Source organism: Watersipora subatra, chromosome 1 (genome assembly GCF_963576615.1).
Source record: "Watersipora subatra chromosome 1, tzWatSuba1.1, whole genome shotgun sequence".
Classification (NCBI taxonomy): Eukaryota; Metazoa; Bryozoa; class Gymnolaemata; order Cheilostomatida; family Watersiporidae; genus Watersipora; species Watersipora subatra.
In genome coordinates, this window is record NC_088708.1 from 20,599,788 (window position 1) to 20,614,902 (window position 15,115).

Consider the following 15,115-nt stretch of genomic DNA (forward strand, 5'->3'; position numbering starts at 1 on the left):
AGTTCCCATTCTACAATAGCCGGTTCAAGGTAGAGGCCATGGACACAGCTATTCATGGTTTACTAATTGAAGACGGAGCAAGACCACATGTACAACCATTTGATAACTGGAAAGAATGTGCTGCAAACAGATCACCAATCACTAGTAATGTATACATCAACCAAGCTAAATTTGAAGGGCTAAGTACCTACAGCATTTTCGAATCGAGGTTGGGTCTATCGAAGGAAAAGACAATGTCGGTGCAGGTTATCTCATCAGAATTGATTCAGAATTTGAGTAATGTTGGAGCAATTAACGTGAAGGATAATTCCCCTGAAGTTTAGTTGTCATACTGCATGTAATAGTCATTGTCATCACGCCAGGTATTACTCCCTGATATCTTGTAGCTCTGCCATTTGGTTGTATTGAGCAATAACCTATTAGTTAATGCCAAAGGATTAGAACATGCTAGTTACTTGACTTACTGCAAATGCTGGAGCAGATTTTTAACAAGGAGACATTCGATATTTCAAAGCTTTTCTTTACATCTCGGATGGAAGAATAAATCAACGATCCTCCACAATGCTCTTTTTTTTCTTGACCTGTTGTATATCACTTGTCAGAACACTTCAGACTACAGGACTCTTTTCCGAACTCGTCACATTGTTATCACCGGGGGACAGTTTTTGTGACATCCTATATTTTCAACGATACATTCAATAATCTTTCGACGTTTCCCACCTAGGGTGCCACTGCAAATAGTACATCCTGATGTGGAATTGTGACCATTTGCTCATGAGATTTGGCACAGGAGTAATTGTAGCTAGATGACCTTTCCAACATCACCGAAAGTCTTTCAGTGATTCAGTCTTTCAGTGATTCGAACCACTGACCTACTGAGTGTATGCCAGCAACTAACCCCTGAAAGAGTTGCTCCTCTTAATCAATACATTCTATACTTTTTTATAAACTGATAATTTATTTGCATAGCTAATTTAAGCTAGATGGTCTAGAAGTGTCAGAATATGTGAGATAAATAAGCAGACAAAGAATATCTTTCTATGGTTTATATAAAATAACAGCTAAAATTTTGGTCAAGTTATATTATAGTATGCAGACCTCCTTTATTAGATAGCTGTTACCTGGCAGCAAACACGCTACTACTAGCCCTCTACTAGCTGTCACTGACATGAGTTAATCGAATGCAGACATAAATAATCACATGAGTATAAATTATTCAGCAATTGTGGCTTTATGCTGTTTGGAACAGGCTACAAAATTTACATGTAGCTAAAATGTGCCTGATTAACATGTTAAAATATGGAGAAGGATGTTTGGAGCCTCCAGAAAACCAAGAGTGATGTCCTTTACTCAAAGTGTGAGACAGCAGACTACGCGGCTCGAGTACACTCGTTAGTCATGGTATGAGCATATCTTCACTAGAGATTGTGCAAGCTATGGCTTAGTTTGACTTCCTATTGTGTGTTGGTAACGTGTGTCCTGCTTAATATGTATATGGCACTAGGGAAGAGGCTACATTTTCTACGATAGTCTGTTTGACAGTTTGGTTTTGAGGCAATGCAGTTATAATCAAGCTCCTGCTTTCAAATTCCTTGCTGCTGCAGTCATAAAAAGGATCAAACACTTGTTGCATCAGGAGGCCTCCTGATCACCATAGGCTCATCTTCCCCAAGCTCTTTAAAATCTGACGGATCTGCCTTTCCGCTGCTACTAGGAGAGTCCTCTATACTCTCATTGTAACTGAGTGGCTCACCCGCTGTTGCGTATTTGGCTGGCATTAGGTCCCTGCGATAGCATACATCTAGACATATAGTACATGACAGTAAAGGCACTTGGCATGCTGTAGAGAGACGATTACAAAATAATTGAGTATAATGATTAAACCAAGTTGTGGAATGTGAGGTCAAGTTCTCTAGCTTGCAGCTGTCAACAGTGTGACTCTCCATGCTACACTTCCTAAGCTACTATCTACTTCCCTTGTCAGCTGCATAACTTGTTGACTTTTAGTTAGCCTTCTATGATAAAAAGATATCTTTGAACTTTGACTTATTTAACTTTCGACCTGATTCATACTCTCTGACAATCATGCCTTTGTTACAATCCAATGCTGGAATCATTGCTCCTATTATTTGACTATAATAATTGTTGGGTTGCTCAATCTATTATTATTGTTGCACTCTACATATGAAATCACATGATACTGAAAATGACATTGCGAAAAAAACATTTGAATTTCTTGTGTCCATAAAAATGCTTTTCTCTTTCTCGCAGAATAAGCTGAGCTCAATAATTCGTCCTTGACACACAAATCATGCTAGCAATCGATGGTTTTGCTTCAACCAAATACTGGCTATTATTTGAGTATAAAATTGTCGTGTTGGTCGACGAACCATCAAACGACTACAATATATCTATGTAACACCGCTTAATGACAACTCAAGAGTGCATCCAATTTAGCTACATAAACAGGAGTATGCAATGAGGCCTACGCGCATCCACATACTCGGGAGCTATTCTTTACACACTGCTTTCCCAGATTCATACTGTACATACTCTATGCATTACAAGACGAGTCAGGAATGAATATATTACAAACATTTTAAGCATCCACTGAACATACTTTTTGGACTGTAACTGACCAGTTATTGTGGCTTAGATCATTAACCAAAAATCTCAGGCTACAGTTTTCAATGATACACCAAGAAACCCCTGCTTACTCATGATTCATGGAGGCCTTTACTACACAGATATTTCATGCTTAAATCATAACAGAAATTTGCATTAATTCATCTACAAATGTGAGGAGTACGAACTAGAGACTGCATATCATACATACACACCCCTAAACATACTCTATTACGCGTACTGAACCGTAAAGCCTCCTTAGTGAATTAAAGACATTATAGTCTAACATCGATGATGCAGTGGTTGGTGACACCGGCAGAGCTCATCTGCAATTTCCAGCATAAATTATTCACACCAACTGCAGTTACGAATTACAATTCATATCCATATATCTTTTTTTTTGACAGACATGAATATGCAATATCGCCTTAGAGTGTCAGGTTTCATAGGCATTTTGAGGTCGCAGTCAGATAAGTACCAGTCACCGCTGCCAAATACAGTCAAACCTCAACATGTGAAGTTAATATGTTCTTACAATTTTCTCTTTGTGTCAAAACTCATGTATGCTTAAACATGTATACAGTACAATATAATATATAATATATACAATACAAGATTATTCCAAATTTAACTTGAGCCATTTACTATTATTTACCACTAGTAGTCTGGCGGTTCATGGACCAGTGAGAGATCAATTGTAGTAAGTAACAGCACAATTATTCTGAAATACAGCAAGGTGGTAAAGCGGTGCAGTCGATAGCCAACCTGGCTGCCAAACTGAATATACGAGTTAGATTGCTGCGTGAGGCATTTTTTTCTTAGCTTCTTCGCGTGGCGACGGACAGACATAGCCTTTGTTATAGTAAAGATTTCTATAAGGTTACTTCGGATTTTGTTTAAAGAATAGAGAAAGCATAATATTATTATGCTTTATTATTCATCTTGAGGTGTTGACTGATGTTCTAAAAAAAGAATCAAGGAGATTGACCAACCAGAAGCTGAGATATAGCCAGCCAAACACAGGTCTACCAAAAAACAAAAGTGTTTTGGTAATCATCAATATATGACGTATGAAATCGACTTGTGTGTCATTGGTCAATTAAGCCAACTAATGCGCTCTCCTATAACAATCACGGCGTTTTAATTGGTTTAATCCCTGGAAGTATAGAACAATCAAATTGGGCCTAACAATCATCGCTCCTAGAATTCCGAACCAGTCCCTCTGACGTGTAGATTAGTTTTAGCATAAAATAATTACACGCATCTGTTATTTCGCAACATTTCGCTATCTTGCTAGTTCAGCTCAGTTTTGTTGTTCTCCTACTTAGCTTCCCTATTCAGACTCATCTTTAGCGTTGTTCAGATTTTTTAACTATAGCTAATAAATAGAATCAATTAAATCAATCTCGGTTATCATTTGGAATTTTCTACAAATTATATTAGTTACATCATTTATTCTATACGCAGTTATATTATTATTTTGTATAATATGCATTATGAATATTATATAAACCATAAAAAATAATCATAGATAAGATAATAGATCAATAGAAAAATCAAAGCAAAAGTTATCGTTTTCTTTTCTTATAGCAAGAGCAGCACGGTCAAGTTAGTCTTTTAAGATTATGGCTGTAGTGAACTTCCAGTCTGTTAATAGTGACGATAATCATGAAAATCAACTGAATGCTGCAGTAGATACACAGTAGAAAAATGATGAAGGAACAAAAAGTCCCATTCCTATTTCGTATTCTAAAAAAACTGCAATCGCGGATATCGCAAATAGACTATACACGCGCCGTTCGTTGAACAGATGATCTTCGGAGCATATCCGTGGAGATCGAGTTAAAATTTGAAGCACAATAGTCAAAATCTGCTCTTCTGCTTTAAAAAATCATGACGAGGGGTTGTGGGCAAATGCCTTTACCACACAATGTTTGAATGATTTTCCTGAGAAACCAGAGCTAGTATGTAAATTATTTACTATCGCGAGAAGCGTTTCACATCTCGTAGCCAAAACAATCATTATAAGTAACGGCGGTAAGGGTGCGCAACTCCGGCACATGACCATTAAGTCGATTTTATACGTCATAGTTTTCGGGATTTTCGAAGGGTTTTCCTCTGATTCTTTATTAGGTAGACCTGTGTTTGGCTGTCTATATCTCAGCTTCTAGGGGGTCAATCTCCTTGATTCTTTTTTCAGAACATCAGTCAACACCTCAAGATAACTAATAAATCATAATAATATTATGCTTTCTCTATTCTTTAAGCCATTTCACAGCTGAGGAAACTTCATGATAAATAGTTCAAATAATTAGAGTTAGTATTGAAATTATGTGAAATAAATAAATGTTAAAACTAATAAATATGTAAAAATATAGAGTAATAAAGAGATACAAGAGGCTTATAAAAACAAGCATTTATTGTAGATTTGCTCCAAGTTAAAAACAGACAGACGAATGGAAGTGTTTTAACGCAATTAGTTGATATAAATAAAGCTGGTGGCGATACAATTGCAGAGCTAGTCTAACTTGAATGATGTGAATTTAAAATCAAGACAACTTATATTTTCTGTTGTTATAGTTCACGTTTTTATATTTTATCTTCAATTTTCACAGCCACCCTCTCCAGCTTCAATCATTTCTAAATTTATTTATTTCGTATCACTTCTAGTTTTTTCATGAAACAGATATTAAACTGTTTTGGAAATTTATTAATTCTTGCGATGTTAAACGTGACAAAACCTCATGCCACATGCTCTGTGACTGCACGGTAAGAACACCTAAATCAAAAAGTAAGCAACTCCAATCGCACTGTCGCGCTTTATCACAATTCAGTAGTAATCCAGAGCCTCTACACGTATATATACACACGCATGTACACGTATATACTCGCATATATGAGTATACATACACACAGTCTGTTATGAAGTAACTCTAATTGAGCCATATATATCTAGAGAATACATCATGCAACCATTGAGGTTTATATAATTGAATACGCATGATAGTTTTACCTTTTATTTGCAAAACAAGCGCCTATATTCTTATTCAATGAGTTTTTTTTCACGCTTTCTTTAACACGCCAAGGATTAGTTTAAATAATCTGATATCGTAGTGTGATAGCATTGTGAGGCAACCTATAGAATTGCTACATTTATAAAAAACAGGAGAAGACTAGCTTGAACATGTACTACTAAACAAACTGAGTGTATTCGCAGTAGCATTGGTATGTCAAAAAGTCAACCATGGGATGATGCAGCAACCAACATAACAAAATTTTACTCATAAATATAGATATTGATACTCAGTCAATAGGAAGCCAAAAACCGGTGAAGTAAGAATTTTAGTCATCGTCGTAGGGCTCTATTTAGTCAGCAAGAACATTTACCATGCAAATCATTATAACATTTCACATGTGATGCCATTGTTAGGCCTACCCATCTGATCAGTAACAGATCACCACAAATCTGGACCGATGCGATGTTGTAAACAGCTTGCAGCGATGATACTTTGATTATAGCACAGCTCTATGATACTTCTCTGCTAGCTGTAGTTGCAAGCATTCAAAAGACAAGCTATGAAATGGACTACCATAGCAAAGGCTAAGCGCTACACTATTCCTGGCAAAATTAATGCCATAATGTAGGACGGCTATGGTTCCGGCCATGGTTACGGAATACTCTTAAAAGCTTAGAAAAGGTATTCATTTACTGTATTGTTGTTCACAGCTAGCCGATTCGTCGAACTTTATCAGAATTCATTTGGACGACTCGGGGTTAGACTCCAAACTACAGCACGTCAACAGACCACTAGTAGTCGCTCGCAATCATTCTTACGTATCGATAAAACAAATCTCCAACATCCTATCGCTTCACGGAAAATCTACTGGTTGTCAAAAGCCAAGTTCACAAATTCTGCTAACCTTCACAGACACCAAGTACATGTAATTTATCATTATTCACATGTAAAGTTTTTATGTAAAGGAGCTAAACTAAACAAAATGAAACTGAATATTGCACGAGCCTACCTGTATTTTTCCGTTTTCCAGAGATACAGCGCAAACAGAACAATGAGCACGAGAAGAATGATGAAGAGAATAGCAAGAATTATAGCTGCTATTGACCCAGGATGCATTCTAGAACTTGGAGTTATCATCTCTGTGGTGGGTGCCAATGTTGTTGTCGGTTTTTTTATTATACCAGGATAGACAGTGCAGTCAGTTTCCTCCTTCTTATTATCAAGCCTCACAGTTACACAGATCTACAAGCGAACCCAGAACTAATCTAGTTCTGTAGAGCTGTACCACACAAGTTCCCTTTCGTACTCCAAACAACATCTTAAAGACTCTACTGGTCTAGAAAGGATCTGTTATTAACAATGATTGTTCAGAAAGGAAATGGTTCATAGAAAGCTTTGCATAATTGTGACAGGCTGAGCCACCTGTCCATGACCCAGCTTTAATCTACCAAAATTCGACGCGTTAGAGGGTTGGTAAAATATAGCCATGAACTGACAAGGTGCCAGAAAAGATCGACAGGACATGGGTTAATAGAAGTTTTGGGATGCTTATAGAAGTAAGTTGGTCCTTGGAGACCTATCCAAAGGTTGCTCAGAAACAAACATGGCATGACACAAAAATAGAAAGGTTAATGCAAATTTTAGAAATCAAAATAGTACCTCTAAACAAAAAAAGATGAAAAATGCACATTTTTGAAATTTTGTAATGTTTATTCCTACACTTTCAAGAGACCAGCTGCAGCTATTACCTTGACTTTCATCAATATACCTACATGTTGGTATCATGGAGCGGGCGTTGACTTCGTAAAGCGACATGGAGCGGCAGGTGACTATGCCAATTTTATGTTTCAGTAAGATCGATCTTTTACAAAATTGGCCTAGTTCTAATATTGATAGTGGCAAGATATGGCAGCTAATGAATTGAACTGATCAGCACCTCAATATTTTTAGGATTGTTTGTATGAGCTCTGTTACAGATTCTTATGAAATTGTTTGCGCTCTCATTCACTATGTTTCCATGATGCGCAGTGCTTCGGAGTTGTGCCCTCTCCAAATCATGGAAACGGCGTCTTCGCACTGAAATCACTGCGCACTGATCAGTGCGAAGCCAGTGCAAATTCGCAGCAAGAAAACAGCAACTGCGCAGTGGCTGTGCATAGCTCTCATGCTGTGGAGACGGATTCTTCGAGGGCCATAAACTAGTACAAATGTTATCCCGCTAATCTTGTTTTTTTTCTATTCTTCTGATTTTCTTTCACCTATATTTAATTATGGCCTGCACCCACGAGGATGATGAGGTGATTACTTTCTTAGACTTTGTTATCGATGCCAACACTTTTTGAAAAATAGGTGGCACGTCCTAAATTAATGTTTAAATAATATATTACTTAAAAAATACTTATTAAAAATATATTACTTTGTAAAAATTGTGTTAAGGTTTGTAAAACCTTGTGAATGTGTATTGTAAATAAAAGTATAATGATGACAGAAGCATAAAAAGAACGTTTCTGACGTTCGGTATCCATGATCGATTCAATTTCTCCATCAGGCGATTCGATTTATACAATTTCTCTCCTCTGGCTAATTTGCTGAAAACCACTGCGCAGCATGGAAACGTACAATCCCCTCGACTTCGGAAGGGGCTGCATCGAAGTACTGCGCACCATGGAAACATAGTGATTATTTCACTGATCCCAAGCAGGTGTTCATTGAACTGGAACCAACCTATTAGCACAAGTCTGTGTCTAGTTATACAGCTTTAAAAGTATCATATTGGCTTGTGATAATTCCAACTTGATATTTGAGTCGACCTGGTAAAATTATTAACATGAAATGTTTTAGAATTGAAAAGGTTATGATAAATTAACGCAAATTAGAATTATTTTATTAATAACTTGGTCAGTTTAAAAAAAAAAGTTTGTAATACATATTGGTGCTGGGCACGGGCAATAAAACTCGTCGAACTTGCGGGTTTATCTTCTCTCGAGTCTCGGGTAAAAGAAACTTTGAGCAATTCGATCTTGTGGGTTCAGGTTTCGACTTGCGACTTAGGGTTTTGGTCCACGAATCCGTCAAGTAGAGTGGACAAAAACTCGGTCTATTGCGCACTGCTCTCTAAGCACTGTTTAATAACCCGATTATTAACGCTGCGTGCATGAATGTCGATCGATAGAAAATAGTTAAAGATAATAAATTGAATAAAATTATAATTGCATTGTAAATTTTAAGATATATATATATGTTGATTAGTAATCTTTTATTTTGCTGATATCGAAATAACAAAAAGCCTTTATTTGCAGGCATATTATCAAATGAAATGGAAACTGTAAAAGCATCCGGAATGCATGATAGTAGTGAAAAATTCAAGTTTAGTTTGAGATTATTTGTGTAAAAATTAAAAGAAAATTTACATGAGAGGATGACTTCAAATAAGTAATGCGGGATAACTTATACAAAAAGAAATTGATTGATACTTTTAAGATATATCTGATGTTTGGAAATTTTAAACATAAAATCCGTATCAGCAAACCCGATACCCAAAAAACCTGTTGGTCAAGAAGTACTCGTGCCAAGCACTAATACATACTATATAATACATTAGTCACGAATAAGGAGCTAGCCAAAGTTATCCTTCTAATAAAGTGCTGCTTATCGATTTTAACAGAAACAATTAGAGTTTTATAGTTGTTCTTCAGTTATATATTAAAATTTGGTACTGAAACTTTTAAATCTTTCGATTCAATCATGATCTATAACAGTAAAGAGCCGCTTTACTGACCTAGACATCATTGAACTTTCACTATAGCTTCTGATGGCACTAAACTCTCATGTCACGGCATTGTTTTAACAAGTCATATTTTCTCTCTTTGTATTACTCATTCTTCAGGCTGCCAGCTTCTCATCTAGCGTTTCAAGTGTCAACTCACGGTATTTTGACATTATAAACAAAAATAAGAAATATGAATTATGACAAAACTATTTTGTTAAGCAGCACAAAGCAATGAGCGACTTGTGATATCTTATGCCATCAGGAGGATATGCCACAATGTTCGTCGTAGAGATCACTTTGGCTAGATTTCCATTGAAAATGAAATAAGTAATTCAGTTTCGAGTTGATTTTCTTGAACACAATTATTATTAGCCCTACTTCATATTTACTGTGTCATACATTTAATTTAGTACTATGCTATTAAATACTACTACTGAGGAAAAGATCAATGTACGAGTTCGCACAAATTACATAGACTTACTCAGCGGTGGTGCTGGTTTTTCAAAGTGCAGCGTTAGGGGGGGGGGGGGGGGTAAGAAAAGAGGACCCAACTTCTATGTTAATTTGATGTTTTAGACTTTCTTAATGTGTCTCAGTTGTAAAAATAATTACAGTCAAACATGGATAACTCGCCCTCGGATAGCTCGAACACATGGTTAACTCGAACGGTTTTTTTGGTCCGTTCCCACGTAATGATAAATTGCTTTAGATAACTCGGCCTCAACACTGTTAACCCGAACAGTTTTTTGCCCAACGGCTACCGAGACGGTTGTTATCGCTTTAGAAAATCACTTTATTCCAAGTCATAGAGGTAAACCTCAACTTTTCATAATTCATAGGCATCGTTCTTACCACCGTTGGCAAAATATTTTTGTCAACGACCTTTCTAAAGGTTTGGTGAATTTTGCTTTTTACCAAACATCCGCTTAGCGATCGCCTTTCGGAAGCATGGAAAAGTGAGGTGACCTTCGCATAAACCAAGAAAAATCAGCAAAATTGATCTTGGTTAAAACGCTCAAAAGAAAAAGATGTATTTTCTTCTGAGCATTTCAACAACGATCAAGTTTTGCCAATTTTAATCTAAAAACGTCCTGGCAATAACATCACCTCAAACAACAAACCAATCTCAAGTGATAGAAAAATCTCCTATACTTTTTGGTAAAAAAAGTTTTAAACTTTACATTAGAAGCATTTAATTTGAAACAAGCTATTTATGCTTTTGATTTCTATTATAGTTTGTATATGTGCATGTATCTACTAATAAATAAATACATGGACTTGTGACAATGCTCTGATAACTTGAACGCTCTGATAACTTGAACACTTTCGCTCGGTCCCGTGAAGTTTGAGTTATCCATGTTTGACTGTACAAGGTCTTATACAAGTGCACCGGAGCGTTTCTACCAATCTCCAAATAAAAGACTCAACAATGTTTTGTAGTTTTGAATCCTGTTCAGGCACGAAGGAATTTAAAATGAAACGGATTCATTTTTGTAACAGGATATAAATCGAGCATATTTTTGCAAAAAATATACCAATCAGTAAGGAATTTAAAAATGATTCAACTTCAATTTGATTCAAGTAATGTTTATGAGCAAGAGAAATGAACAACAGTCCAACCATCCATGCTCTTCTAGAGTGTGCTAGCTGTTCGGACACTAATTATACTGCTTGTAGCACACTTAAAATTAGCTCTATTCCCACAAGTGTTTACCTGCTTTCACTTAACAAAAGGGTGACACTAACCTTATAGATCGTATCGTCTTCTATTGAGCTCAGCAAGTAGGGAGGCAAAGCGTTGGTTTGTGACTCATTGTAAATTGTGGTATTCGTCTTCACCTCTGTTTGAGTAAGGATGATCGAGCTGACCTCTCCATCAGCTCTATCTGTATTCCATTCTCTAGATACATTCATCGCTTGTTCAACTGGGTCATCATAGGATACGGAAAGACCGAAGCAGGCGTTGGTGGTTTCGACCGAGCATTTGTACGATACCATATTGACCATGTCCCTGCCAGCATACTCTTCTGGGTAGTGGCATTTATCATCGAGCACTGGCTCATCAGTGTTGCGGTCTGGTATGCCTCTCCTGTCAATGGCAGACCGGAACGGAAGCAACCAGAGCAAATCACAGTCGCACAGTAAAAGGTTGTCATCATAGTGGAACAAGACCAGTCGATCCAAGTTGAAAAATGTACAGTTTTTGAGAGTAACGAGAGCATTGCCGGTGAGGCGAAGTTTTCTGAGCTGATCTAGCCCAGAGAAAGCTCCATCTTCCAAATTTGTAAGAAGGTTATAATTAAGAGACAAGTCATCGAGCACAAACATGCCATTGAAGGCTGCCGACTCAACAGTCGTTAGCAAGTTTCCATCAAGAGACAACTTTGTCAGTTTGACCATCGTCCTAAAAACCGATGGAGCGAGTCTCGTTATAAGATTGTTAGCGATGGAGAGTTCAAGTAGGGAGTTACCTTCCCAATTCCTCAAAAACTCGAGATTATCTATGGCGTTGTTATCCAGATTCAAAATTGCTAAGCTTCTCAAATCTTTGAAGGTGTTAACATTAACTTCAGATATGTGATTGTTGTTAAGCTGTAGCCTTGTCAGGCGATCACTCAACCCAGCGAATGCTGAACCAGCCAGTGCTTCAACCATATTATGCTCAAAGTTGAGAAATATCTTAGGACCGGTGACGGACTGTGCGTAAGGAGTAAAACAGTACTTGCGGATGTCGATTAGTTCATTGTAGCTCAAATCAATTACCTTGATATTAGGGAGGTAAGTTTTGCAGATGGATCCAAGGAAGACCATACTGTTACCACGTAAAGACAGAACCTCAAAAGAATCAATGCCGCTAAGTGATCTAAAACCAAGTCCAAGGTCGGTTAACTGGTTGTATCCTAAATCAAGTGACTTTAACCTGGTCATTCCATCGAACGCATATTCACCGACTGAGCTGATTTCATTGCGTGAGAGGTCAAGGCTTTGGACATTCGCAGATTCGGAAAAGCAATTGTCAGGAATGGTTTTAATGTCGTTGCTGGCAAGCACATAGGTTTCAATATCCGCTGTATGGATTTGGCAAGAAGACGCAAGTTTATTAAAGCTGAGATCCAAGTAGTTTAAACGTATGTATTTGCGCAAGGCCGTGGCTGGAATGGAACTGAGTCGATTTTGTTTCAGAATGAGAGTTTTCAGTCTAGCTTCAAGTCCTGCGAATGAATTCTGGTTGAGTTCGGCGAGTCGGTTAGCAGTGAAATCCAAAGCTTCAAAGTATGACATGAACAGAAAGTAGTAACTGGGAATACTTTCTATGCTATTAAAAGAGAAGTTCCCAGAAGCATAACCATCTGACAACGTGACATTAACTTTGGCAGGCATAGCACTCAAGCCTTTGCTATGACAGTCTATTTCATAGCTTCTGTCTTTAGGATGCTCACAACTACATCCCGACAGAGAGATTTGATCGCAACTTGAGTGAACGCTTGATATAGCTGCGAGGAGAACTACCAGCAGCATGCCTTTTCTCTGCCACATGTTCTAGACTGTGGGGTTTTTGCTGAAAAAGATGATAAATGGGTTAGCTATTGATAGACTATTAGCAATAGCAACTAGATTACCATAACAAGAGTGGTGAACTGGGGATAAAGGTAGTTCCAACGCCACCTGACAAGACTTGGGTACCATGGAATGCCATAGAGGCATTAATTACTCATCTAAAACCACTGCATAGTTGGTAGGAACAAAGAAGAATGCACTCCATAAATCACTGCCATGTCATTTACATATTACTTAGCAGAAAACTGCACGTATCAATCCCTTCTTGTGGAGGCCGTTTATAAACTTGAAGTTTAGAATACGAGCTGCGGTATGGTTGCTGACCTCAAAACTATGTTGAAGTGTAAAGCTATAAATCCATCAACAGATATGCTTGTATCAGTGCTACATAGCAGTTTAGAGGTGCCATTTGTTATATAGCTATGCAACTCAAAGCACAGTGGTATATAACCAAATCAACTCGCAAGGCTACAAGCAGTAATGACTACAAACAAACTCATTATAATTATTTATATGAATATTTCAATACTGTTTGTCGACAACAACACCTTGGACTCAAGAATATTGCCAGTCTACTCCACTTACTGCGTAGCCTATAGTCAAAAAATCTCATAATGTAACTGATTAATATGTCTATAATGATGTTGAGCAGACTCTGGCTGCGAAAAAATATGCGATTTCAATGAAAGAGGGGAAAATGAGTTAGTAAGCGATGCTGTGTACGACCTAGTGACAGCTGCTGTCTCACAATGCCCAGTATCTAAACTTGGCCGTTAATGATAATCCCTTGTCAAGCCTCTGACCACTACCGCGGTCTGATGTGGTCACACAACTGGAGACCTGCAATCTACATAGTTAACAGCTCTGCTGTTAGCATGGGAAGACCTGCGTGGGGTGGAGAGAAATCGAGTTAAAGCCATTAAATCAATGTAATTGATCACTTGAACAGAAATAGATGATTTGTCTGAAACATTAATCCCATCTGTATTCCAGTACCAAATGAAATGAAACGGAAATGCCCAGCCTGGAAACTTATATGAAAGGTATATCTAAGTCAAGGTATTCCGTTAAATTCAATTGAAGAGGTTAGTCTGACTAGAAGTAATTGAATCAGTGAGAGCTAACGAGTGGCCCAACAGAAAACTGGGTGACCTTAAGGAGGGTCAGCCAACCGTGTCCACAGGGTATCATATCCAGACAAGTGATAAGAGCCCATGCCTCATTAGAAATTTACAATGTATTTGTTTGCTCAGCAAGTCACCCACTAAAACAGATAAGTAACATAACTAACAAATGGGACATTCAAACTAGCGTGCTTATCATTGAATAGTTGCCGGCGTTGCTTAGTAAGACAGCGCTTGTAGCTCCTTTTGTCGCTTGTAGCTCCTTTTGTCGAGCATTTGTGCTCAATTGACGAGTTTGAGATGCTAAGATTCCAAAATGCTCGCAGTTTTAGTGAAAAAAGGTCGGAGAGATCCCAATTCCTACTTAACTTAATATATTAATGAGTTACAGTATAGGCTATTCAGACATGCTATCTGAAATTATATGAGAATTGTCATTATACATCTGCATTGTTGCCACTACCAGAGATATTCGCTTCACGCTCAACTTGTGGGGAATTAAGAGTTGCGTATATTGTAAGAGTTTGTCTCTCCAAAAAAGTGAGCCAAGATTTATGCCCTTAAATGATCAGTTTGAGTCTGTTAATGCCATCACCACATGTTAGATTAGCCATCTCGTGGCACCGAATAAACTCTGCTCACTGCCCAAATTAGGCCAATAGTAACTTCATATTTGCAGAGCGCTGTAACAGTATTATGGTATATCATCAAACTAGCAGATTGAAGCTTGTAAGGTCATACCTTTGAATGGTAAAATAGATGCAAAATGAAGGTTATCTGTATCCTCTTGCAAATAAACTGCGAATGAACATAATACTGTCTAGTTGATAAAATGTATGTAGATGGAGCTGAACTTATCCTATGAACAAACAGTGATTTGGCAAGTTTTCTAATTCAACAGCTTGTATATCTTTCACGGATCATGCAGACGTCAAAGTATCTGTATGAATGACCAGCAGGTACTCTCACGTACACCCGCGCGGTTTAAAACCCGCCCATAACAATGTCTAAAACGCCTACTT

General features: G+C 37.6%; 1 protein-coding gene across 1 annotated transcript; it reads right to left on the bottom strand.

The window, feature by feature from the left end:
• Positions 1-941: 941 nt before the first annotated feature.
• Positions 942-15,006, bottom strand: LOC137388233 (leucine-rich repeat-containing protein 15-like). The gene is made up of 4 exons (XM_068074755.1): positions 14,835-15,006; positions 11,158-12,970; positions 6,652-6,884; positions 942-1,785 (listed from the first exon to the last, which is right to left on the bottom strand). The coding sequence occupies exons 2-4, from the start codon at positions 12,946-12,948 to the stop codon at positions 1,617-1,619; spliced, it is 2,193 nt and encodes a 730-aa protein (XP_067930856.1). The 5' UTR covers positions 12,949-12,970; positions 14,835-15,006; the 3' UTR covers positions 942-1,616.
• Positions 15,007-15,115: the final 109 nt, after the last annotated feature.

Excerpts from the sequence above, each read along its gene's own strand:
- LOC137388233 (XM_068074755.1), bottom strand. The coding sequence starts at position 12,948 with ATGTGGCAGAGAAAAGGCATGCTGCTGGTAGTTCTCCTCGCAGCTATA. Across the intron at positions 6,885-11,157 it reads AAGACGATACGATCTATAAG|ATCTGTGTAACTGTGAGGCT; the intron begins GTTAGTGTCACC and ends GTTCGCTTGTAG. Across the intron at positions 1,786-6,651 it reads TGGAAAACGGAAAAATACAG|GGACCTAATGCCAGCCAAAT; the intron begins GTAGGCTCGTGC and ends ATGCTATCGCAG.